The sequence below is a fragment of the Bicyclus anynana genome, chromosome 7 (genome assembly GCF_947172395.1).
Source record: "Bicyclus anynana chromosome 7, ilBicAnyn1.1, whole genome shotgun sequence".
Lineage (NCBI taxonomy): Eukaryota > Metazoa > Arthropoda > Insecta > Lepidoptera > Nymphalidae > Bicyclus > Bicyclus anynana.
The window spans coordinates 2,742,529-2,770,436 of record NC_069089.1 but is presented as its reverse complement, the minus strand read 5'-3'; the positions used below and the strand labels follow the sequence as shown (position 1 = coordinate 2,770,436).

The 27,908-nt window shown below is 35.5% G+C and overlaps 1 protein-coding gene across 1 annotated transcript; it reads left to right on the top strand.

Annotated features, from left to right (window-relative positions):
- Positions 1 to 1,162: 1,162 nt before the first annotated feature.
- Positions 1,163 to 27,481, top strand: LOC112058147 (netrin receptor unc-5). The gene is made up of 10 exons (XM_024098833.2): positions 1,163 to 1,364; positions 2,064 to 2,516; positions 19,169 to 19,347; positions 19,901 to 19,979; positions 20,722 to 20,892; positions 21,712 to 21,852; positions 23,886 to 24,020; positions 24,687 to 24,807; positions 25,331 to 25,446; positions 26,133 to 27,481. The coding sequence occupies exons 1-10, from the start codon at positions 1,298 to 1,300 to the stop codon at positions 26,297 to 26,299; spliced, it is 1,629 nt and encodes a 542-aa protein (XP_023954601.2). The 5' UTR covers positions 1,163 to 1,297; the 3' UTR covers positions 26,300 to 27,481.
- Positions 27,482 to 27,908: the final 427 nt, after the last annotated feature.

The window sequence follows — 27,908 nt, the reverse complement described above, 5'->3', positions numbered from 1 at the left end:
ATTTCTAGACAAAAGCAATGACTATGGCTTTACAATCTAGGTAAGTAAGTACTTACTATAAATATTTCAAAAAATATTAACGTTGGTTTTTATATTAACAAAGAAAATTTACATTTTCTTTAGCGGAAGAAGTCGCGGGCGTCTGCTACTATATTAATTAAAAACCTATTTGGCATATTAACTTTTTAACTCTTGCTACTGTGGCGCCATCATGGTTAAACACATTTCAACAGACACTTTTTCATAAATAGATGTGGTTCCCCCTTTTTCTATAATTTCTATGTCCATGGTAGTTCATAGTTATTGCGACAGATGGCACGTGACAGAAAAATGTCGAACAGCGCCATCTCTCTGTACGACGGCATACTTTTATAATTAATGCCATCTAGCGGAAGATTATTAAACTACAAGATGAACTTTTGTCTGAAACTTGGCGAAGCTATTCGAGGTTCGAACTTTGAATGTGCTTGCCGAGCTTTGTAGATTTTTTATTCTCTTCCACAGATGGCGCTAAGAGTCGATTTTATAGTAATTTAAGCTTTTATTAGAACTTAGAAGTTTATTCTCAGGCCACCTAAGCTTAAGTGGATACTATGGGATAGAAATTTCAATCAAAGCTGTGTTATTTTCTGTTACTAACTTAAAGTATTTTTTTTAAGTTTAATACCTAAAAGTTTTCTACTTATATACACAAAAAAAATACATTGTACAATTACAATTAGAAATTTGGCAATATTCCTGCAAGTTTTAATGATTAAGTAAAAGTTAATTTTAATTATATTATGTTTTTTTTGTTTATCAATAATTGCTTTTCATGTGTCATGTAAATTGTAAAGGTAAGTTAATATTGAGTAGATATTAGGAATTTATCCTAGTTAATGCAAATCTACACAAATAAACATACTTACGACAATTTTTTATTAGTTCCAAAGCTTTTAAAATAATACTTACTTAAGTGTGTGTATCGGAGATATATTTTTTTATTACCGATAAACAAATAGAACCTACGAAGGAAAACAGTGAGCCGTTAATTAAACCCAGAAAGCTTCTTAATTGCCACACTATATCGAGTATGGGAAGTGATGCACATTCATGGTATCGTCACACGCCATCGAAAATCACACATGGGAGCCTATAGATATATAACATAACAAGCATATAAACTATTCAGTATCATTCTAAACGTCGGGAGGGATGCACGTCGCGTCCCTATAATATTGTACATCGAGAATACGCAACGAAATATTTCATAGATGATAATAATAAACAGTGTTTGTGTTTAGTGTTTATTTTAGTGATGTGTGTGCAAAATGTGATGAGGATTGTGTTTTTTATTAGCGTTGTCGGAAAAGTGAGAAATGGAGGTAAATAAAAAGTTTTGTTTTAATACATAATTATTTTATTGAGTAAAATAAAGTCCCTAAGTTGTTATGACTGGACTTTGAATTAAGTTTAGAAAACCTGTATTTCAGGATGCCTGCACTTCGTATAAGAATACCATTTTGCCTTGGGAATTTATTTTATGGGAATTTTTATTTTTAGTCTTAGCCCTTGACAAAAATAATTACTTAACAATTCCAAAGTTAGTCCTTGACTACAATTTCACCTGATGGTAAGTGATGATGCAATCTAAGATGGAAATTCATATCCGTTTCGGTTTCTATATCGTACCGGAATGTTAAATCGCTTGGTGGTACGTTTTTACCGGTAGGGTTGTAACTAGCCACGGCCGAAGCCTCTCACCAGCCAGACCTGGACCAATCACCAGACCAGTCGGGACCAGTCGGGGCTCGAACCCAGGATCTCCGTCTTGTAAGTCCACCGCGTATACCACTACACCACGGAGGCCGTCAACTTAACATCAAGCGACAAGCGTGTGCCCACTGCTTATTATTGATATATCTATAAAATATGCTTATGATATATTATTGATGAAAATACATTTATAATGAAAAACATACATCTGAATATAGAATTTCGTTTTGCAAGTCAGTTAAAAAAAAAATACAAACTGAAGCAGAGTCTAGTAATAAAATTAATAAGTTATTTTTTTTCATTTGAAGGTACGGAGCAAACGACGGAAAAAGAAACGAGACCAGAATACATACACCCAGACGGTCTCCTAAACTTCGACCCATATCTATCAGACTTCAAACATGTACCCGAAGAAGAAGACTACATACCTTTACCAGAAAACGACGAGACCATCGACGGTCTACCAATATTCCTAATAGAACCAAAGAATTCCTATGTACTGCGTACAAAACCGGCTACTTTATTATGCAGAGCAGCTAATGCTTTGGAAGTATTTTTTAAGTGTAACGATGTTAGGAGTGATAAAACTGTACAATTGGATCATGTTGATCCGCAGAATGGTGTGAGAGTGGTTGAAGCCGAACTGAATGTGACGAGAAACGAATTAGATGAATACTTTGGTGGGAAGTTCAGCTGTGATTGTTACGCATGGAACAGCAAAGGGAAAATTCGAAGTCAAGGGGTGTTTGTTGAATTTGCTTGTAAGTATTATTCCATTTGATTGTTTTGATTGGTTTATTTATTAGTACGCGCGCGAACGGAAAAGGTAATCCGTGCGTTAAATCTTTATGAAATAAAAGTCTTTACAAAGATGCATGCTGAAGCTTAGCATGCATCTTTGTGAAGCAATCTTCCTTAATAAAGGTTGCCTGATAATAACCCGATTAATACTGTCTTAAGATTTACTTAATTAAACAAGGATAAAAGTATCGAAATTACAAATTTCTGGCGGAGGCACATGCGTAGTTCCCATTGTCGTGGGAATAAGGGAATATAATATAGTCTTATATGTTACTTGCTGATAAAGTAGCTTAGTTTGTTAGTAGGTGAAGGATTTTTTACAATCAGTTCAGAGGTTTAGGCGTGAAAGCGTAACAAACAAGCAAACTCACCTTCGCATTTATACTCATAATAGCAATATTGATTGGTATGCCCAATTTTATCATAATCTTTCCAGCGATTTTTGTGAGTTTCACGTTAAGCTAAGTTGTAGATACTATTGAAATCTATCTTTATTAAGATTTATAATCCTTACTTCGATTCAACTTTATATTAACTTGTTCTACATAAAATATACAAAACACTATAATATATTAGTTAAAACTAAGAATTACACAGTATATTAAATTTAAATTTATAATAAATAAAATAATTATAACAAATACACACCATCTAATTGTTCACCCAGAGGCAAGGTACCCAATACACTAGCGCTATTACCCCTCTGGATAGCAAGGCTTAACCTTTGGGCCAAATAAGCGCCAGCTCTTGGGTCACCTGAAGCATGGACCAATTTGTCAGCATAGCATTAAAAAATTTTTTAGTATCTGTTGACCATGGGCCTAAAGTCTAAAAGGCAAGCGCCGCAAATACATAGTCATTCGATATGACCGAGTATTTACGACGCTTACAAAATTGAGCGTATTCAGCAGCTGCGCCAGGCGTTTGGGACGTGCGTGATAGATGAGACGCTGCCAACGTATCTACGCAGGTTGCGTCCCATACTAAAGCACGCCCCATAGACCACGGCACTATTGTCATCCCGTCGGGCCTCTTGCCGTCATCCCTGAACAAACCGGGAGGTTCTAATTGCGCAGGAATAGCGGCAGTGGCCAGTGCGCGACGAATTATATCGTTAATACTACCGTGGCGATACAAACGACCAGCGCTTCTGTTGCAGCTAAGTCCATGATGACCAAATTGATCCACGCGGCTACCACAGGGGCAGACGTGAGGCTCGCAAATTTTGACACCTAAACGTAAGCATACGGCTATACGGGAGCGTTGTCCTATCAAGAACCGTCCCTAAGTTATGTGATGGCAAAGCCTGTAGCCAATGACCAGACTCCTTCTCAGACAACGCCAAAATACGAGCCTTGTCTGAAGAAGAAGTACATTGCTCTAAGACACGTTTATGTGTAAGCAATAAAAGTGGTTTGTCCCACAGGCTCTGACACCCCACAGACACAGGATAACTCTCGCTAGGGCATGATGAACTCCATGCTGACCTTGCTTCTGCAAGACTCTCCACAACAATATCAGTCGGACTTGATGAGTTGAGGATCTGACTGATAAGTGCAGTAAAGCTGGAAGCAGACGCTAAGAAAGCTGGAAGTGCAACGCTTGATATGGATCGTATGCCCAATCCACCATATCTGACGGGCAGATTCGCTTGGGTCCAGGTTCTATCAACAAACTGTAAATTTAGAATTTTATTGACTATTGAAATTGTATTTGTAATATAGTTTAATGTAGCAGTTATTTTTAGTAGGATTGTATATTAATACAATATCCCTTAAAATATGATATAATGCAGTCTGCAGTTTTGAAATATTGTTTATTAATGTATCAAAATATGAAACCTTATTAATTTCCAATCAGTTAATTCTGACACCTTAATCAAATTGAAATGCAGGCTGAATTAAATACGTTATACTGTGTTCATTGGTGCATTTAAATACTGTTGCATTAATTGAGTGTATCTGTTTCATCAATTATATTTATAATATTCAATAATTATTATTACTCATGACGTGTTTCTATTGCACATTATATCATTCATTGATTTACATTCTTTTAAAGTACTAGCTGACACCGCGCGGTTTTACTCGCGTGGTTCCCGTTCCCGTAGAAATACGGGGATAATATATAAATGGGCTATCTAACACTGAAAGAATTTTTCAAATCGGATCAGTAGTTCCTGAGATTAGCGCGTTAAATCAAACAAGCAAACAAACAAACTCTTCAGCTTTATAATATTAGTACAGAAGTATAGATAAAGTTAATTAACTAGTTTCTTCTGAGGTGGATGACCATTCTAATGCTGCAACCAGAATGTTCCCCAGAAGATCCGACTCTTCGAAAATTCACAGAAAAATATATCAACCTTTTTAAAGGTGGTTCCATAAACTAGAAGTATTTTTTGCGTAGGGGAGTTTTTTATATTTAAACTGCTTGTTAATAGAGTTTCTTGAATCCCAGCTAGATTTATCTAGTTAGGTCACAGAAAACATATATACAGTTAGGTCTAGAGTGATAGTGTCGCTATGGCATTTGGATTGTTAAAGAATAAAAATATCATGCCCTGTGTAACTTATTAGTGTTATGTGAAAAAAATACCAAACAAACAAACTCTTCAGCTTTATAATATTAGTACAGAAGTATAGATAAAGTTAATTAACTAGTTTCTTCTGAGGTGGATGACCATTCTAATGCTGCAACCAGAATGTTCCCCAGAAGATCCGACTCTTCGAAAATTCACAGAAAAATATATCAACCTTTTTAAAGGTGGTTCCATAAACTAGAAGTATTTTTTGCGTTTCTTGAATCCCAGCTAGATTTATCTAGTTAGGTCACAGAAAACATATATACAGTTAGGTCTAGAGTGATAGTGTCGCTATGGCATTTGGATTGTTAAAGAATAAAAATATCATGCCCTGTGTAACTTATTAGTGTTATGTGAAAAAAATACCATAACTTTGTACACCTATATGTTATAAATGTAATCTTTTAAGCAAATAAAACAAATCGTTATCTATTTGAAATAATCAACAATTAATTTTGAAGTCCTCTTGACTCGGCAGGTAGTCTATTTTATAATTAGATATTTTTTGCTCTGATATTTCGGTTTGTTAACTCGCCCAAAGTCGTTAGCATTAAAATAATCAGTTAGTCACGCTTCATTTACTCATAACGATCCTTCGGAGCCATCTGCAGCACTTTTTTTATTTATTGCCATGCCTTTCCCACAAAATTTTGGATGTTAAATAAATTATGTATAATGAATTCTGTTATTCACAGTTAGATGATTTTTTGAAAAAAATATATACGAACGAATGCATCGCCGTCGAATGCAGGATTGCTCTGGAAATTCCAATTTTTTAATTGGCATGTCATCTATTATAGCTTTTTTCGCAGTATTTGTAAATTTTTACGTTCGAACTTTAAACAAAGCCGTACTCATATATTTGTATACCTATTGTGTGACCCATTTCAAATATGGAGTTCACCAGGGAGGTCTTTTCGTGCGTTATCTATTTATATTCTACATCGTACACCGTTGCTGTTGTATTTACTTCTTATATTGTAGAATACGTAGTACAAGGCGCCAGCTTGTTGAAATAATTAATGTCATAGTCAAAGGACCGCTGGCACGCACGGTCGGAGGTCCGGAAACACAAGACATGGCTTTATTAATATTTATTATGGCTACAAGTATAGCATTTTACTATTGTATTCAGTATGTCTAGGTTATTTGTGTATATTAACGGGGCACTGGGGGTGATGTCTTCGAGTACCGACAGCGTATATTAATTAGAGAATAATAAGTAATCAAATGGATGCACATTAATGCAAAGTTCAATAGCTCAATGCACCGGGCTCAAGTTTAAAAGGTCCTGGATTTGATCCTTACTCCCTGGACTATTGTTGTGCCCATTCCTATCAAAAGCTTTGCTTTTAGTTGGATTTTGGATTGGCAAAAAGGACTACAAAGACACGTTGGGTTCATTATGATTAGCTAAGTGCATATAAGTATGTAAGTAAGAAGAATTAAGTATCATAAATATAAATATACATGATACTATAATATTTTTATATTTTCACAGTATAAAATTAATATGTATTAGTATAGTACTTCTGGCAATATTTACGTATTTATACATACACTATATTTTGCAAGTGAGAATAAAAAATGCCCGTGCCGAAACTAGGTCATATCACATAAGGTACTCTATATTTAAGTTGTATGATACTATCCCCAAGGCTAACACCGACAGAGCGTAGACTTAGGGTTGCCAACATTTGTTGAGCAAAATATTACAGAATTTTTCGCTACACTATGCTGACAGAAAAGTATAGTACTCGTAATATTTATATATTACGAAATTAATAAATTTATATAGTCTAAATTTATATATACATTAATAGTACTTATGTACTCAATATAGTACAACATAGTATAGTATATTAGTAGTATAGACGGCAAAAAAAATAATTTTAACAAAAACTGTAGCTATTTGTTCAAAATTTTATAAAAATTATAAAGCAAAGACTCATTTGTTAGATTTTGATGGTGGATATTATAGTATTTTTGAGTACTAGGTATATATTTCTTCAACAGTAACTCAGATCCGATATATAATACAATACAATAAATTATAGTACGGTTGAGAACCCTGCCTAGAGAACACAACCCGGGTGACATAAATAAACCCATTTCTAGATTGCCCTGCGTGGGGCAACTATTTTAAAAAAATAATTTCACAAGTTTTTATTTAAGTTGCCCCTGTTTAGTACACTGTTTCTTGCTTAATATTGGTGATTACTCTGATTTTATGAAACTAGCTCGATTATACCATTGTATATGGAGCTGGTTTAACCAAGTCAGAAAAAGTTGACAAGGTCTCATAAAGATAGATTTAACGAGTCAGGGCTCCTGAAATTGACATTTTTAACCGACTTCAAAAAAAGGAGGAGGTTCTCAATTCGTCGCGTATGCTTTTTTATGTTTGTCACCGCATAACTTCGTCATTTCTTAACCTCAGGAGGCAGATTCGACACGAAATAGTTCTGTTGTTCATTTACAAAGAATCGATCATTATAAGGTTCATGTACCAAAGAATGAAATCAAACTTTACCAATTTTTTTTACATTGATGAAATCAAATCCAATGTAATATTCAGAATGTCTCTCTAGTTTGTAATATTCTCAGAATACGTTCTTTATTCTGAGGTAATAAATAGTTTGAATATCTTTTTTTAAACACTTATCTTCCCACTCTGAAAAAAAAATATATATAAAAAAATCTTTTCACACGCCCTTCTGACAAAACCGCGTAAGTAACAAAACGATTCTTATCTACCTTCTAACATTACGTTCGATTGTTGGAGGGCAGATGTAAATGCTACCGTTACTCTGTATTATTCATAGTCTAGGAGCAAAGCTAATTCGGCACACACAAATTATTACGTGTCGAAAGTAGATACTTACGTAATATTATTTGTATTGATTTTTTAAAGAATAGTCGTATGTGTTTAAAGAATACAATTCAATGAGGTAATAGGTACATTGTCGTCGTCATCAACCCATATTCGGCTCACTGCTGAGCTCGAGTCTCCTCTCTGAATGAGAGGGGTTAGGCCAATAGTCCACCACGCTGGCCCAATGCGGATTGGCAGACTTCACACACGCAGAGAATTAAGGTAAATCTCTGGTATGCAGGTTTCCTCACGATGTTTTCCTTCACCGATTGAGACACGTGATATTTAATTTCTTAAAATGCACACAACTGAAAAGTTGGAGGTGCATGACCCGGACCGGATTCGAACCCACACCCTCCGGAATCGGAGGCAGAGGTCATATCCACTGGGCTATCACGACCAGGTACATTGTACCCCACTGATATTATCATATTGTCTTGTTAAACAAAAAATACTATCGAGATTATATGGCTCATTTTACTAAGGACGCTATATCCAAAAGTCGTATTAAAAGGAGAAACGATTCATATTTTTGTCCATGTAACGAATAAACTGAAAAACTAATGGACCGATTTGAAAAATTCTTTCACCATTAGAAAGCTACATTATGAGGGAGTAACAAAGGCTGTATTTTACCCCGTATTTCCACAAGAATTGGAATAATGCTTACTTACTATGCGGGTGTTAATCCGCGTATAAAGTAAGTAAGCATTAATAAGTTAAAGTAAGCATTATGTACTATACGAGATACATAATTTGAATTTGTAAAAAATAATATGTTGAAAATCTTGTATACTAAATAATTATATTATGTTTTATTATATTTAACTATTAGGTAAAGTAATGGGGAGTCTCCACAAAAATATCTAGTTAGACATTTTATCAAAAATCAAAATCAAAATCAAAAATCATTTATTTAAAGTAGGCTCAGTTTACAAGCACTTTTGACACGTCACTTGACTATTTGTAAAGATTCTACCAAGAAACTCAACAGTTGCTCTTTTTAAAAAATCATACAACATTGTAATTTACAATTGATGACAACATTACAATTTCTTATAGTTTTACTTCCTATGTGAAGGTGGAAGCTGATCCAATGGCCTCCAAGCATCTTTATCATTAAGGGACTCATCAATGTTGTAGTAACCTCGACTAAATAAATGTTTTTTAACACATTGCTTAAAGCTATGCATTGGCAGGTCCATCACAGTCTTGGAAATCTTATTATAGAAGAGTACACCCAAACCTACAAAACATTTTTTTACTTTTTGGAGACGATATGCAGAAATAACTAACTTATGCCCGTGCTGTTTAAATCTCCTTTTCGCTTGTACAAATTAATATTTTGTCTTACATACTATACTGTTATATATATATTGACAGGCTACTGTTAGTATACGGTATACCTATTTCTTTAAACTTTTGACGAAGGGACTCGCATGATTTTAATTGATATATTGTTTTCTACTAATTCCACTTTCACTATTACGTACTCTATATCTATCTTTTTCCCATATATACAATCTATTAACTATAACTAATACTAATAGCATATCAAACCACTAGCTCTTCATATCAAATACTTGTTTAAATGTAAAATATTTTAAGTTCTATAGCATTAGTTATAAGGCTCAAATTACGATAAACGTTTAACACTTAGTAAACTACACGTAGTACAGATTAGGGTTTCGATGTAACCACTCGAAGCATTGTGTTACCTTAATCCGGATAAAACTGGATACTGGACGGACCGTTCATACAAAATCGTTATTATTACGATAGGTAGTTGTATTGACGATATCTGTACTGCGTAAAGTACAGTTGAGATCATAAATGTTTTTACTTAAAAATTTAAAATATATTTTGTTAAGTAATACAAAACACAAATTTTTTTTTTTTTAAGAGTTAACGCAATACCACTGCGGGGCATTTGAGTGCCCAAGCAACCAGTGCTCACGGCTCCAGAGTTAGGAACCTCCTCACAAAACGCGCCTTCTGTATTCAACCAGTTCATCCAGCAGTTAAGCGAAAGCTTTATAAGGTGTTGGTCGAAGCTTTTCGCTATAAGACTATTGACTGAAACGACTATCGGAACAATAATAGTTGACTCAACATTCCACATGGCGACAATCTCGTGAGCAAGGTCCAAGTATTTTGATATCTATACTAATATTACAAAGCTGAAGAGTTTGTTTGTTTGGTTGATCGCGCTAATGTCAGGAACTACTTTTAAGGTTTAAAAAATTAATTCATTGTTAGATAGCCCATTGATCGAGGAAGGCTATATATTATCCCCGTATTCCTACGGGAACGGGAAACACGCGGGTAAAATCACGCGGCGTCAGCTAGTGTTAAATAAATAAATGAAAGTAAATATTATTGCGTTTAACACACGTGACAGTGAGTGTACCGCATTGCGGCCGGGCCGGTGACTGGTGGAGCGAGTTTTTTGCAGTCTAGACGCGATACCGCAGCTATAGCACTGCACCATAGCTATATCTATAGCTATAGCACAAGAGAACCCATAATAAACCCGTACTAACTGTCCAAAGTCTTGCTGTACGATGCCGCTGCCCGCTTGTAAACCAGTCAGGGTTATAGCTTTTTGAAACCCTTCGAAATTACCGCATTATATTAAAATGCCTGAATGCCTAAATGAGATGGTCAGTATTTAATCTATGCGGTTGTGGATCACGAGGTCCAGGGTTCGAGTCCTGAACTACTACCTACACTTACTACTACTATACCTACTGAAATACTTCAATAAATTTATCCAGTCTATTTCAAAGCTAGGCTTCCATCTTGTTAGAATGTTAGAAGTCATGTATAAATATTATCTACAATCTCTCTATGTAAATGTCCTTTGTTAAATAAGTCTTTGTCTATTATTATAAAAATGCTGAGTGTTGTGATATAAAGAATAATTATTTTAATCTGTGGTATAGTGAACTTTACTCTGAGAGACAAGGTGAGGAGGACAAAAAGGAGTTGGTTCTGTGGTTTGGATTGGTGGAGAAGAAGGCTTGTGAAAAACAAAAAAGGAAGAAGAGTTACTGAAATGAAAAGCGGTTACAAATTGTATTGTATGAATAATTAAACCAGTTTAAATCGGATCTCATTTCTTTCATTGCTTTTATCAGAAGTGGCATAATGGACAAAGAAAAGAAATCGACACATAAAAGGCGCAGTCAGAAAAAAAAAAGAAGACGTCATAAGTCAAAATCAAAAAATGATGTAACAGATAGTTCTGACACAAATCTTAGCCCAAGAAGAAAGAAACGAGATCGTTCGAAAGTTTCTCGAACTCGAAGTAAGCATAGTTCAAGTAGAAGTAGTCATGCAATGATTACACCGGAGTTATATGGCATCGTGTCGGCGGCCGGACGAGAGACTCCATGTCAGTTACATTTGGATCAAGAGAATAGCGGCGGGTCAGTGAGGCGCCTTGCAAGTGCCACAGCAGATTCGCAGGCACCTGCGCCAAAGACTGTTGACGAAACACCTTCTACTGTGGCGGCCGAGTTGCCTACCATGTCCGCGGGCCCCGTCACTGCAGAGGAAGTAAATGCTTCTCGAGAGGTATCACATAGCGATAGATCAAGTCAGTATGGTGCATCAAATATATTGTTAAACGTTAATGACTTTGCCCAGTTAATTAAATCAATCATGAAGCCTTCAACCAATTTATCAGCTATGAATACAAATATGATTCCTGAATTCGATCCGTCTATTAAAAATCACACAATTGAGTTGTGGCTCGCTAAAGTGAATGAATGCTCAAAAATATATCAGTGGGAAGAATCACACATAATGCATTATGCATTACCTAAACTTGTTGGCAATGCTAAAAAATGGTATCAGAGTCAAAAGTCTGTTTTACGAGATTGGACGGAATGGCAGGTACTTTTACGTAAAGCTTTTTCAATGGAGATCAACTATGGTGTACAGTTGTCAGACATGCTAGAACGACGTTTAAAATTTAATGAAAATTTGGATGATTACTATTATGAAAAAATTATGCTTTTAAATGCATGTGAAATATTTGGCAAACGAGCTGTAGATTGTATTATACATGGCATAGATGATAGATTGATTCGTGCGGGGGCATCAGCAGGTCAATTTAAAGAACCTGAAGATTTGTTTAAATTTTTAAAAGATGTTTGTAAAGAACACAAAGATACACAAAGAAAACCTTTGCTACCTCGGTCTATGGTTAATAATAACAGATATAATGGGTCTGATCAACGGGTGGTGCCGAATCAAACTACTAGCTCCCAAAATAATCAACAAATGGTTTGTTTTAACTGTAATACTAGAGGGCATAGAGTGCCACAGTGCACTAAACCTATTGTTAGATGTGAAGGGTGTTCCCGTTACGGACACAAAATTAGTGATTGTTATTTTAAAAACAGCATAAAGAATAATGAGAGACGGGTTTTGTTTGTAGATAGTAACAATTCTAGTAACATTAAATATTACAAACAAGCTATAATCAATAACTGTAATCTTATTCAGTGTTTTGTTGATTTAGGGAGTGATTGCTCGCTCATTACTAAGGAAACTTTAGAAAAGTTTGGTTTAACATTGTTGAAAGAAAGTGTACCATCTATAAGGGGTGTAGCTGATGTGATAATTCCAGTACTAGGAAAAACAAATTTTTTATTGTGCATTGATTCAGTTGAAGCAAAAATAACAGCATTAGTGGTTGACAATCAACTCTTACACGTACCATTACTAGTTGGCCAAAATTTTACTGAACTGCCTAATGTGGTCATAACAAAAACAGAAAAGTCATTAAATATTTGGTCTCATAATTCAATACCTGAACTTCCCAATAATGATAGTGAAAGTGGTGATAGTATAAAAATAAAATTAATTGTTTTGGCAGATTCAAAAATAGAAACTGTTGGTTTATTGGACTGTTATAGTTTAGATATGGAAAATACTGATATATATGTTCCAAATAGTTACAGACATATAAATGGATTAGAATACTGTATTCAAGAAGGAGTATATCAAATTAGAAATGGCAAGTGCAATTTGCTAATTTTCAATATGGCTAGTAGTAAAAATCTGAAACCACTTTATTTTGTTAAAGAGTCAATTATTGCTCGTGCTGTACCTGTTCAATATGACAATTCACCATTGAGATTTTCTAATGAACAATTGCGTTGTCTTAACATACACACTTTAGAATCACTTGATCAAAAAGATATATTTATTAACCCAGACATATCTGAAAGTAAAAAAGATATAGTTTACAAATTAATAAATAATTACCGTGAATGCTTTGCTCAAAATTTGGCTGAATTAGGATGCACAAATATTGCAGAGTTGGATATTAAATTAACAGATGATAGGCCCATTACTTACCGGCCCTACAGAATAAGTCATGCCGAGAAGAGGATAGTTCATGATATGGTAAAAGAACTAGAAGAAAATGATATTATTGAGGAATCAAATTCAGCTTACTCTAGTCCAATACTGTTAGTGTCCAAGAAGACAGGTGGCTATCGCCTATGTGTAGATTACAGAGCTCTGAATAGAAAAATTGTAAGAGATAATTACCCATTGCCTCGGATAGATGATCAAATAGACCTTCTCAGCGGAAATTCTTATTTTATTAGCCTTGATATGGCTAGTGGTTATTACCAAATACCTATTAAGGAAGAGTGTAAGCATTTGACAGCTTTTGTAACTTCAGACGGACTTTATCAGTTCAAACGTGCTCCGTTCGGTCTAGCTAACTGTCCAGCTGTTTTCCAAAGAGCGGTTAACAGGATGCTTGGAAAATCACGTGAAAGATGTGCCATAGCATATATGGATGATTTGCTTATTTCTGGTAAAAATTTTGAGGAATGTTTAATCAAACTTGAACAAACTTTTAAGTTGATAAAAGAGGCTGGTTTTACATTAAATATCAAGAAGTGCCGTTTTTTTGATACAACTATTAATTTTTTAGGGTTTGAAATTTCCGCTGAAGGGGTCAGACCTGGTAGAACAAAAATTGAGGCAGTTGCATGTTTTCCTGAACCTAAAAATGTGCATGAGATACGTCAATTTATGGGACTTGCAAGTTACTTTAGAAAATTTATTGAATGTTTTGCTTCCATAGCTAGACCGCTGACTGACCTTACAAGACAAAACCATCCATGGAAATGGGAACAAACAGAGCGCGAGGCATTTTTAAAATTAAAGGAAAAATTAACTAAACGTCCTGTTCTTGCTATATATAATCCTGAATATATTTTAGAGTTACATTGTGACGCTTCCAAGATTGGACTAGGTGGAATTCTCTTTCAAAAGGAATTCCCAAATTCTTGTTTGAAAGCTGTAGCATATTTTAGTAGAAAGACCACCATAGATGAAGAGAAGCTACATGCATATGAACTAGAAACTCTCGCTGTAGTTGCCTCATTAAGTAGATTTAGAGTTTATTTATTAGGGAGGCCTTTTACCATCATCACAGATTGCAATGCTTTGCGAGCTACATTTATAAAAAGAGATATAATACCCCGTGTAGCTCGGTGGTGGATAGCACTACAGGAATATGATTGTTCAATAGAATATAAACCAGGAAAGGCTATGCAGCATGTAGATGCGCTTAGTAGAAACCCTCTTCCGTGTGCCGGTGATGATGATACAAATGAGCATATTTCACGTGTATTACAAATATCCCAAGACGATTGGTTACTCAGCTTACAACTTTCAGATCCTAAAATTATTCACATTCGTTCTGCACTAGAAGATCCGCAGTATAAAGAAATAGCTGATATCAAATTAAACTTTGTATTGAAAAATAACAGGTTATATAGAAAGGTAGGTAATGATCTTAAGTTAGTGATTCCCAAAAGTGCAAGGTGGCAAATATGTCAACGTAATCATGATGACATTGGTCATTTTTCAGTAGACAAAACGTTTGAAAAAATTAAACAAAATTTCTGGTTTTCCAAGATGAAAAAATTTGTAACTAAGTATGTAAAATCATGCGTACATTGTGCATTTGGTAAAGAACCTGCTGGCCCAAAAGAAGGTTACTTACATAGTATACCCAAACTGGATATTCCATTTCATACGTTACATATTGATCATTTAGGTCCGTTCGTAAAGAGTTCTCATGGTAACCAATACATTTTACTGATAGTGGATGCTTACACAAAATTTTGTTTATTGAAATCTCTTCATAATACAAAGTCTAGTCCTACAATCAGAGCTCTCAGAGAAGTATGTTTTATGTTTGGAAATCCTTGTAGATTGATTTCTGACCGAGGAACATGTTTTACATCACAAGAATTCAAAAGTTTCTGTGTAGAATTTGAAATTCAACATATACTTAATGCTGTATCTGCTCCTAGAGCCAATGGTCAGGTCGAAAGGTACAATAGAACCGTTTTAGATAGTCTTAGAACGTACACTGATAAAATGGGTGAAAAAAAATGGGATCAAAATTTAGGAAAAATACAGTGGGGACTCAATAACACCCTAAATAAGGGTATTGGTAAAACGCCATCGGAAGCGCTTTTCTGCAAACGGCCGTTAGACAAAGGCGAAGGTATGTTAGGTGACACATTAAATGAAATTAGAAGAAATGATAAAAATGTCGAAGAAATACGGCAGGAAATCAATGAACATATATCTAAAGATCAAAGTCAACAAAGGCAAAGATTTGATCAAAAAAGAAAGAGAGCTAAAACATATAAAATAGGAGATCTAGTAAAAATTTTGAAAAATATACCATCTAATGAGGGTAAAAGTCGTAAACTTTTGCCAAAGTACACAGGCCCTTTTAAAATCACTAAAATTTTAGAAAATGATAGGTATGAAATATCTAGTATTCCTGGGTCAAATGTTACCAAGGGAAAATATTCAAACATCTGGTCTGCTGATCGTATACAACCATGGATAACAATTGCTAGTGATACATCAGAAGATGATACAAACTTGGTAGAATAAAAATGTTTTGGTGGGATGTTAAACTACAATTAATATAAGAATGAGTGTATTGTAGATAATATTTTTTGATAGTATTAGAGGATAATAGTATAGTGATGACTAAAATATTATTCTATTATTTGTTTTGGGACTGATTATGAATATATTTGTTGCATAATAATAATTAAAATAAATAAATAAATAAATAAATAAATAAACAAATAAAATAATACAAGTAAATGAATAGAGAAATATGAAAATATATGTGTATATATTGATATGTTATTTTTTTATTTGTTGCTTATCTTTACAACACATCATCTGGAAGTCTAACACGATCATAAAGTCTTGTAACTTGAATAGTTTTGGACTTTATGGTGAGGGGTTCGGTGCAGATGCCACACATTATCTGGAAGTCTAACACGATCATAAAGTCTTGTAACTTGAATAGTTTTGGACTTTATGGTGAGGGGTTCGGTGCAGATGCCACACATTATCTGGAAGTCTAACACGATCATAAAGTCTTGTAACTTGAATAGCTTTGGACTTTATGGTGAGGGGTTCGGTGCAGATGCCACACATCATCTGGAAGTCTAACACGATCATAAAGTCTTGTAACTTGAATAGTTTTGGACTTTATGGTGAGGGGTTCGGTGCAGATGCCACACATCATCTGGAAGTCTAACACGATCATAAAGTCTTGTAACTTGAATAGTTTTGGACTTTATGGTGAGGGGTTCGGTGCAGATGCCATGAATATACAATTTTATACTATTGGAAAAATATAAATGATGTTTGAGAGGATGAAAATAGATAAGTTGATTTACAAATACTTCACATAAACATTAAGTTTATTTATAATATGTATTACTTTTATTCTTATTTAACATTTTTATGACAAATATGTATAGAAGAAAACAAAAATATCAGTAAAGTTTGATTTTATTCTTTTAAATAATTCAAGGGATGCTGTGTAATAATTAATTATGGAATTATATGGCTATTATTGTTTTATTAATAGTTGTTATTATAGTAATGTTATAATGTCATATGATATTATGGTAATGTCAGTTTGAGGACAAACTTTTAGTAAGGATGGCCGAATGTTAGAATGTTAGAAGTCATGTATAAATATTATCTACAATCTCTCTATGTAAATGTCCTTTGTTAAATAAGTCTTTGTCTATTATTATAAAAATGCTGAGTGTTGTGATATAAAGAATAATTATTTTAATCTGTGGTATAGTGAACTTTACTCTGAGAGACAAGGTGAGGAGGACAAAAAGGAGTTGGTTCTGTGGTTTGGATTGGTGGAGAAGAAGGCTTGTGAAAAACAAAAAAGGAAGAAGAGTTACTGAAATGAAAAGCGGTTACAAATTGTATTGTATGAATAATTAAACCAGTTTAAATCGGATCTCATTTCTTTCATTGCTTTTAATCTTTAGAGTGGAGGGGGTTTGGAGTTTAAACCTATCAAACGGGAGGTAGTTGTCAAACCATTAAGGAGTTTAATCTAATGTATATTCAGATAAACTTCAGATCTTGCATGATATACTTACCTACCTAATGACAGTCATCATCATCATCATCATCAACATTAACAACCCTTATTCAGCTCATTGATGAGCACGAGTCTCCGTCTCAGATCTCAGGATCAGGAGAGGGGTTAGGCTCTGGGGCTTAGCTACCGCCGTATCAGCCGTATCAATGATACGGGACCCCCGGACTACAGGGGCCCCTTACGTGTGAAAGCTAAAATTTGTAAAATGTAATCCATAATCCCATTAAGTCTGGTGCTTCCAGAAAAAACAAAACAACCAACATATAAACCTTACCTATGTAAGATGAGAAAATTTTCTAACTAACTAAATACGCTGGACATAAACGTACGTACGGTGTCCTTTAGGAACCGAAATGGATTTTCAACCAACTCCATCCAACCACAGTTAGCCCGCTTCCATCTTACATTGCATCATCACTTACTATCAGGTGAGATTGTAGCTAACTTGAAAAGAATTGAAAAAAAAATACTATTTTGTACTTGAATACATTAATTTCAAATCACAACAAAACCTCTTTTGGAAAATGATCCACGCCACATACGCGTACATTCGAGGAGTGTCAATTTAAATCGTCGTAATTTTTAACGAGTGTTTCCACCCCCGTCTTCGCCCGCGGCGCGGAACCATTAAGTGCAGGAAACATTATATCCGCTCGTTAATTCGAGCACTGCTTGTTACACTTTTGGGGTGCTCGAGTTGCCTTAGCGACTTAACGCTAATAGCTCCTTGAATTAACGCAGCGATAAAAATTAGCGCGAGGCGTATCGAGGACAGTTTTGCGCGTTCGGTGTTTGTTGTAAATATAAAAGAGGCTTATTGTTTATGTTTAATTAATCATTAAAATGTTTCGATTGTATTTTACACTATTTAGGGTCGGTTTCACCACTTTCTGATAAGCGGTTTTTTTATATCATACCTATAGGCGATGGCATGGCTGCAATCACGCTTCACAGTAAGCGATGTTGCAGCCAGTGTTTTTTTTATATCATAGCTATAGACGATCGCTTGCCTGCAATCATGCTTGACAGTAAGCGATAATTCAGCCTATGGTGGAACGCGCTTGCCTAGAAGATGTCTGTTCACTCTTGACTTGATACCCATGTTGTAGGTGGTAGGGAAAATAGAAGTTGGATTGCATTTCATAACTTCGTAGTGTAGATCAGGCGCTTCGTACGCGTCCAAGGGACATCAACTACGTATGGATGCAGTGATAATCTTTAAGATACTTAGAAGGTGGTGTAACCGGCCTTAATTGAAGTCAGGACAAAAGAAGTTCAGTTTCAAAAAAGACTCGCCTCTGTTGAAGAAGACTAATTGACATCAAAGGTGATATTAGTCTATTACGATTACATTTTACGACGACGGCTTACGTGCTTTCCGAGGTCCTCTTACCTCAGAAAGTACCTATGTTAAACCATCGACTTGCCTACCCTAACTAGAACTCGAAATTTTAAACCTGTAGCTATATGGATTTTCTTTTTACAATCTCTCTATTTTGGCTAGTGGGAGGCTGCAGCCGTGGCTAGTTACAACCCTACCGACAAAGAGTACCGAGTCTGCCTATCACAAACTACGCTTTATTACCATCCATCAAGATCGTTCCATTTTTAAAAATGCTTCCTAATTTGAATACTGAAGTAGTAATATGTCTTGTACCAGATATCAAGAAGCAGTTCGGGCAGCAACCCCAGTCAGCAGCAGTGGAGTCAGGGCGGCAGGTAACCCTGCGTTGTGCCCCGCCCCCAGCCGCGCCGCCTGCCACCATCAAGTGGGTCCGCAATGGCGTTACCATCGAAGCCACGGACGAAACCCTAGTGTTACCCAGGGTTGGACTACAGGTACGTTGTTGTTAGTAGTAGATGAAACGGTTGCACATTTTTTGGAGTGATAGCTTCTTATGGTTTACCCATACCCGCTTTGTAACGTAACGCGTTACGGCGTCACTTTGTATGACTTCCTTTTCTCTGACGCATACGGTAGCAGGTTTAAGTTATCACTTCTGTCGAGCGTCCCGAAACGCGCATGTTTTTTTTTAAAGAGGTTTGAGTGTGTAGTTAAATGTATAATAGAAACACGAGTTTTAGATAGAAATTTAGCAGGAGGTTTACCGAAACTAGTTAAATTAGAAAGTGTATGAGAAAATAATAATGTTTGTATATCTATTTTTTTTAAATAAAATGGTTCCAATAATTTAGCTGCAAAAGCTCCACTTAAGTATGTGTAGGTACATACTACAAATTTAATTTAATTTAATAGCTTGTATATATTTACTATTCTGTCGCAGTTTTTGAGTAAAGACAAATAAATAGATACATTCAAGAAGCTGAGTAAAACATGTGAAGATATTTTAAAAATATTTGTTTTCGTATTAAAAGGTTCTGTAATCTACAGGATATGGCGAATTACACATGCATCGCTGAAAACATCGCCGGGCGAAGGGAGTCCGACACGGCTGTATTGTCTGTTTATGGTACGTTTACTCCAAAGAGTATCGCTCGACAACATGAGATGAAATATTAATCATCCATCCGTTTTTATTAAAAAATATTTCATTCATCCACTAGCGCTTGCTACAATTTATTAACGGCTTTTGGCTTGATACTTTGGTATTCTCTTTATTATCAGTTATTCACTTAATAATAATTGTATTGTTTTTGTGTCTTATTGTAATGTATTGTATTATATAGCAGACACCCCTCGTAGTATCCGATCTCTAAAGCCATGCGTCCACGGATCCGCATCTTACGTATCGCAATAAACGGATTTTAATGACCCGTACGATATGGATCAGTGGATGCACTTATATGACTTTCAATATTCAAAGTATCTCAGTCTAAAACCCGTTTGATACGATGCGTCTGATACGTACGATGCGGATATGTGGACGTCTGCCATTATGGTGAAAGATTTTTTTAATCGGTAGTTTTTTAATTAAATTGTAACACACAATATCAAAATCTAATGCCAATGCCACATCGCCAAAGCACATAATGCGACTTGTTGAGTTACCTATGACGATAAATTCTGCAGATCTATTAATTTCTGATTCTTGACTTGTTGATACCCATATTGTAGGTGCTAGGGAATTTATTAAGTGAGATGTTTTTAGTCGCGTGCTAAGTGATTCTGGCCTTGTTTGAGGTCTAGATATAGTTAACCATGTGTGACTAAGTTTTTAGAACCAGGTACAAGTTTATTGTTCGGTCTCCCAGTGAACGGCGGCTGGTCGGAATGGTCCGCGTGGCTGCCCTGCCGCTGCGGCGCACAAAGCAGCGGGCGGCGGAGGTCTAGGACTTGCAGCCAGCCTGCGCCAGCCAACGGCGGGGTGCCGTGCCGGGGACAGGCCTCGCAGAGTGACGACGACTGCCTTAGCTGTCAGAATGGTGAGTGACTAGTGAACGGCGGCTGGTCGGAATGGTCCGCGTGGCTGCCCTGCCACTGCGGTGCGCAAAGCAGTGGGCGGCGGAGGTCTAGGACCTGCAGCCAGCCCGCGCCAGCCAACGGCGGGGTGCCGTGCTGGGGACAGGCCTCGCAGAGTGACGGCGACTGTCTTAGCTGCCAGAATGGAGAGCTATTTTATAAGCATTTACCAGTAGCGAAGACTGATATTTTCTCGTAGGTAACCCTGAACGGGTTACCTGTTTGTGTAATTTTTGTAGTCTTGAATGTGTATTTGACTGAGTACGTTTAATTATGTCCGTCCGTAAAGCTCGTGGGTTTTTAAAAGGTTAAAGGATTTTTAACGATAGGAATCGGGTTGTTAGGAACCATCTATAATTTAGCATTTACCATCTATAATTTTCTAGATATAGCCAAGATGCCTCAGAAGAAGAAATTACCGGGGGAGCAAGTTTGGGCAAAGAGACAATGCCTTGAAGCTAACTCGATTTCTGATCGGGAGGGAGTTACCTACTCTTTCTAGGCATGATTATTGATACCTATCGAAAAATATCAGTAAGCATGATGCACCATTCGTTGCGATGAGTTTTCGATTCCGCCGATTGATTGACATATTTTGTCTTTCTTTCGTTTCTAAATATGTCGTGATGCGTATACAGATATTTCTAGTTTCTTCAATAGTTAATTTAAAAAATGTTTACCAAAGCTTATTCAAATGGAAGATATTAATAAATTGGGTTGATTTATCCAAGAAAGTGAAATATATAAATATGACCTTGTTTTAAGTAGTCAAATGGCCATAGGTTCGTGGTCACCCTGGGGCGCGTGGTCATCCTGCAGCGAGGAGTGCGTACGAGTACGCAGAAGACAGTGCGCCGGTACGTGCGCCGGCTCCACGTTACAGCACGCAGCGTGCGTCGACGGGCTCTGTTCTGCTGGTCTAAGTAAGTACTCTTTTATTGTACTCGTATTCATCGATATACAATTCTCCTTGGTCGTGATTGTGTTGTTATTGTGTGGCGTGTATTGTTGTGTAATACGTGAGGGCCTTAAGATCTCACAGTTAAAATTTCTTCATCAATCGGATATTCAGTTAAGTATTTCGCAATTTTCGCGGTAACCATTCCTATATCGGAGGAATTACGGTTAAAAATATTGCACAATAACCTCCTCTATTTTCAAGTAAAATTTTTTAAATTCATTTATTTTAAATTTCTTGTCTGTCTGATCCGATTTTAATGGGAGTTTCACTGTATAAAAAATATTAAATTGGACTCACCACCACCACTTACCTCGGGCACCACCACCAAAGCTTTTCTTTAAGCTTAAATTATTTAACAACAACTATCAGATGTTCACGATTATGAGCGGGATTGATAACTTTGGCTGGTAAGAGGCTTCGTCCGTGGCTAGTTATCACCCTACCGACAAAGCCGCACCGCCAGGCGATTTAGTGTTCCGGTACAATGTCGTGTAGAAACCGAAAGGGGTGTGGATTTTCATCCTCCTCCTAACAAATTAGTCCGCTTCCATTAGATTGCACTTACCATCAGGTGACATTGTAATCAAGGGTTAACTTGTAAAGAATAAAAAAAAACTTACATGCTTTCTGAGACTTGAAGTGTAACACCTCTAACTTTCCAATTGAGATTTTGAAAATGTCTTAGAAGAAAGAAAAAGCTTATTAGCACATACCCTAACGGAACGAGGCAGGAGAAAGCGTTTTAAAAAGGTGTTAATTAATGATAAGTAGCTTACAGTAAAAAAATGAATATTAAATTAAAAATGTCAAACAAAGAGTCATTATTATCGGCAATTATTATTGAGCATATAATGGTGGAAACCTTCGCGTAAGGCGTTTCTCACCGTCTAATTAACACTTCCCATAGTTTTTGTTTACAACTCACTGGCTACGAACAAAGTTACAATTTGTTGGAGGCGACAAGAAACAGTTTAATTATGTACGTTACCAGTTAATAAACGTACTTTCAATCACTTTTTGTTATCCAATCAGCAATCAAGTGTTACGTACTCGTAGAATCGAATACTTTAAAACTGCGATATTGGCAATACTTTGTAATCTAAATAGCAATCATTTGTTTACTTTGGCTTTACTTAGAATATTAGGGATGCGATTCCGCTATACACTCGTCGATGAAATAATCGCCTTTAACAAGTCTTATTCGAATTTGAACTTTATTGTATGGAATGTCTACATTAAATAGTTACTAACAACGAAATTTCCATGAAAACGACCGATGTCACAGCGCTGTAACTTTATAGAATGCTGGGGCAGTTCGTTAATTTAATATGGGACGGTTAATCTGAAAGTTATTACTGTTTTTTCTGCATGTAAGAACTGTTTTCAGCACAGGTTTTCTCTGAATCACGCGGATATTTTCAGTCCATTTGTAAATCAATAAATAGTATTTCCTTTATTATTTCAATTTTGATAATTTTTAGGAAATGGAAATTTCCAAAAAAATCCATTAAAAAAAAATAGGTAGGTACTTTATTTAACACTAAAAATGTCTCCTGAAAAGCGTAAAATAATATCGTAACTATGTCGTATCTAATTTAAGAAAGAAAGAAAGAATAGTTTATTCAGAATACACATCATACAAAGGAAAGAGAGAAAAAAAAACAATAATTAAAATACATTGCAACTTGCATGACGTGATCCTCTCAGCATATTGCAGTGTCCGTAAGGATACCGCGCTGATCTTCCGTGGAGCCATTAAGGTGACGTTTGGACGGTATCGAGACGTGCGGAGCGCCTCTAACAAACATCAACAAATATAAAAAAGAGACAGGAACGTAAATTAAATACAAATATATTACAAATAAAAAAGGTGTAAAAAAAAATAAGCCCATAAATAAATGATAACATAGTAATTTTGTAAATTTACTGTATGGGTTACGCTCATTTTGAAAGGGAAGAGTTATGTTACAAAACTCCCTAATCCCCATTTTGTAGGGATATACAAGAACAACCTGACTCTGTACGTGGGTATCGGCATCACGGTGGCGATGCTAGCCGCTGGCGCCGCCATCCTCTACGTGTGGTGCAAGTACCGCAGTGTCAGGCCTGGCTACAGCGCTGCGAGAACTGGTAAGAAAGAAAAAAAAAATCAGACAAGTGCGAGTTGGACTCGCCCACCTAGGGTCCAGTACAAAGGATCATTATAAATTGTTCAAAAATAGAATTGCGCGGTTTTTGCCGAGCTTTCCCCTAATTTCAGACCCCTTAATTTTTAAGATATAATTGCAAACCTATAATAATAATTCTTTTTTTTTGTATAACAATGTTAATTGTCAAATTTCATAGTTCAAGGTCAACGGGAAGTAACCCTATTATAAGTATCATCATTATAAATAGTTCTGAAACAGAATTGCGCGGATTTTGCCGAGCTTTCCCCTAATTTCAGACCCCTTCTTTTTAAGATATAATTGCAAACCTATAGTATTAAGTTTTTTTATGTATAATTATGTTAATTGTCAACTCTCATAGTTCAAGGTCAACGGGAAGTAACCCTACATGTTTTGATTCCCGAGTGTCGAAATACGCGTTTTTGATGAATAAACAGCTATTTCTTCTTTTACGTAAAATCAGAAGTTTGATTTTACACTATTGATATTTCGACTTGATACCTCCACCCATTTCCGATCGGATTTTGACAGACAGACAGTCAGACTTACAAAAAAGTATGGGTTCAGTTGTTTCCTTTGAGGTGCGGAATCCTAAAAATTATTGTTTAATGAGTTACTAATTCGTCAGGTATTCCAAAGAGCTATTCGGGAAGAGATAAAAGCAACGCAGCGCCGGACCTCACGAGGACTTGCAACGAGTACTGGATGAGGCCTGACAATCAATACGACATGCCGCAATTGAGGGACAGGTGACTTGAATTTCCAATTTTCTTCTCTTTTTCAGACCCCGTAATTTTCCTCTATTTTCTATTACTTCTACTAGTTGACAAATATACAACTTTAAAGAACGTTTGTAATTAAATATTATCCAATTAGTATCTGACGATGATCCGTTGTCAAAGTGAATCAAATGTATTCAGAATATTTGAGGGTCTTCAAATCTTTGTGTCAGGTTTAGCCAAAATTTTGTATCACAAAGTTACTCTTGTGTTTTTGTTTCTAAATATGTAACAATTCGGTGGAAGGATTAAGGAGAGACCAACATTCTCCATTTATCTCTTGCCAAAGCAGTCAATAAATGTAAACTATGAAATGACAAAATCAAAAAACAGTATTGGGAACCAGAACATTATAAGGCTCTGACAACTGCTAGGAATCCAAAGATAACTCATAAATTAATGCGCCACACTTTAGATCGTGCCAAAGAATTTGAAATACATATTACAACCTGTATAAAAACGTCAGTACATTTGCGTGTGGTTTACCCTTTAGCTACGCGTCTCCATTCGGCAACAGAAGCAGGCAGCAGTCATCTGCGGGCAGCAACCACTACGAGATGAAGCCCTACAGCCCGTCCGGGGACTCTGCCTCCAGTTGTTACACTAATTGTAAGTAATTAAGCCGACAAAAGTCATTAAGGGCCGGTTTCACCTCCTTGTAATATATGTTGGATGGTCTAAATAGTAAGTACGTACATAAAACGTAATTTTCGTCACTTTCTCCCTCTCAAATGATAGACAAAACTTGTAAATCATAAACTGGCCCAAATAATGGCAAGTAATCAAATACAAGCTCTGTGTGTTTGGATAGAGAAGAGAAGAGATCCTTGGAAGAACCAAAGTTATTGGCTTAAATCAATGAGTTACAAAAGCGAATGACGGCATATAAAGAAAGAAGTGCTGATTATTCTTAATTGTTAGGTATAGAATACCAAAACTCGTGTCGTCACATCTTTGCTCGTACCAGTAGCAATATAGTTGATGACTTCAAACAAATCGCTGGGTGTTGTTGCAATTGGCAGCTCAAAACTGTTGGGCTGATGTTGTTAAATTCGCCAATAATTTCAGGAACCATCTATTTTTTTGAGTAACCACCAAATATTTTTCTGGGATACCTAGATAAAAATGCGTTGACATACAACCGACGGTTCGCGATAATTTTCTGACTTTAGGTTCTATTATTTTGAAGCTTGAAGGGCTGGAAGCTTAATTTCGTAATGCGAATTAAGAACATGTAGCCAAAAAGCTTTGTACTCATAATGACTTTGGATTTGATGCATATGTTTCGTTTACAGCGAGAACAATGACGTCACGATCCAGCGAGTGTTCGTCGTCACAATTGGCGGAGTTAGTGACGTCATCACCAGTGTCCCACTCTAAGGTGGACGTGGCGGTGACGCTGCCTCCTGGACCCACGGAGAACAGCTATAGGGACAAAATATGTTTAACCATAGTCAAGTAAAACTATTTGCACGACTGAATTCCTATATAGAACTGTAATACAATTTTTTTATCGAAAATTAGTCGACGTTTCAAACTTTGCGGGGCTATGTTTTGAATTGTTTTGTCGGTTGGAAAAACATTTATGTCAATTCAATCATAATAACGGATATAAAACAGCTTGCAAAGATTTTATAACTGAAAATAGTGTTTTTTGTAAATTCAGATTATTATTGTGTACTTTATTTTCATCCCAATTTGTTCAGCTGAGTTAATAAACGAAAGTTTCGATCATTTTATAAGCTTTCACATTTTAATAATGTAATTTAATCTGCCTATGAGAAATTAAGGAACAACTTTACAAACTATTATACTTAGTTAGTTTTTTATTGTATTTGTAAATTTGTAGTGTATTAACTAATTTATTTTTAATGTGGTTAAGATTGTGTTTTTAAATTACGTTTATTAGTTTAAGGTTTACTAAAATCGTTAAAAACTAACATCGTCAAATGCAGTTGTTAAATTGTTTTAAAGTAGTATCGACAGTTTCTTTGTAATAGATTAATTTTACGAGTATATTTTAATTATTATGTGATTGCCTAATTTTTGAAATTCACTATGCTAGACTATTATGGCGAAACGTTGACATTTTTAAAATGTTTTTGTTTTTCAAATTACTTGGACGTTATTTTTAAAATATTACTTAATTTATTTATTTGAGACTGTAACTACTCTATGTGCTACTGAATTTTCTTACCTTAATTCACGAGACTATTTTTTAATATATAATAATTTGTGAAAAATTGGTCGATGCCAAATAATGTGGTAAATTATACCAGCTCGCCTTATCTACCCAGTCCTTGCTACCAATAGCCTCGGTTTATTATAAAAAAAATAATATTCCCCTTTCTCCTCTACTTAATCAAAAAGCCTGTACTGTCGACAATAGTTCAGTGGTTGAGATTCAAACCCAGGACCGATACATTTGAGAGTTATGGCTATTCTTTCATTTGCTGAAGACTGAATGTAATCAAACGAGCTGATTTAGCGCCAATTCACATTGCATTTAGTTTTTAAATGTAATTCCATTTGTAAGACTTTTTTTACAATATTTTTCAAGAAAATTGATGTAGTGTTGTATACAGACTGTAAATATTGTGTTTAAAACTGTGATATTTTATTAATAAATCAATCTTGTACAAAATATTTTGGTTTTATTGAACTTTAATAAAAAAAAAATTAAATTGTAGTGGTGCTCCTGGGTAATTACGTATCATATGAGAACATGATATATTGGGATTGTGTTCACCGTATCCTAACATATCTGCAGGGTAATTATACCTTATATAATAAATCATGGGAATAATAATATATCATGGGAACACAATCCCAAGTATCATGTATATATGAGTATATATATATGAGTCCTTACATGGTTTTTTATCGTATTTTCGGTTTTGCAACCATCTAATATTGTGTTTTCTACGAAATGACATAATTATCGTCATTTTACGTAAAGCAAAATTGTCTGTCACATACGGACAGTGGTGGGTTTTCAAAATAGGCTAATGGTGATGATATTAAGATGATAATGATGATGATGATGATGATGATGATGATGATGATGATGA

What these genes read in the sequence shown, in the direction of transcription:
- LOC112058147 (XM_024098833.2), top strand. Translation starts at nt 1,298, where the DNA reads ATGTGTGTGCAAAATGTGATGAGGATTGTGTTTTTTATTAGCGTTGTC. An exon ending in GGTGTTTGTTGAATTTGCTT is followed by an intron (nt 2,517 to 19,168) that starts GTAAGTATTATT and finishes GTCTTGTACCAG; the next exon opens with ATATCAAGAAGCAGTTCGGG. An exon ending in CTCCAGTTGTTACACTAATT is followed by an intron (nt 25,447 to 26,132) that starts GTAAGTAATTAA and finishes TTTCGTTTACAG; the next exon opens with CGAGAACAATGACGTCACGA.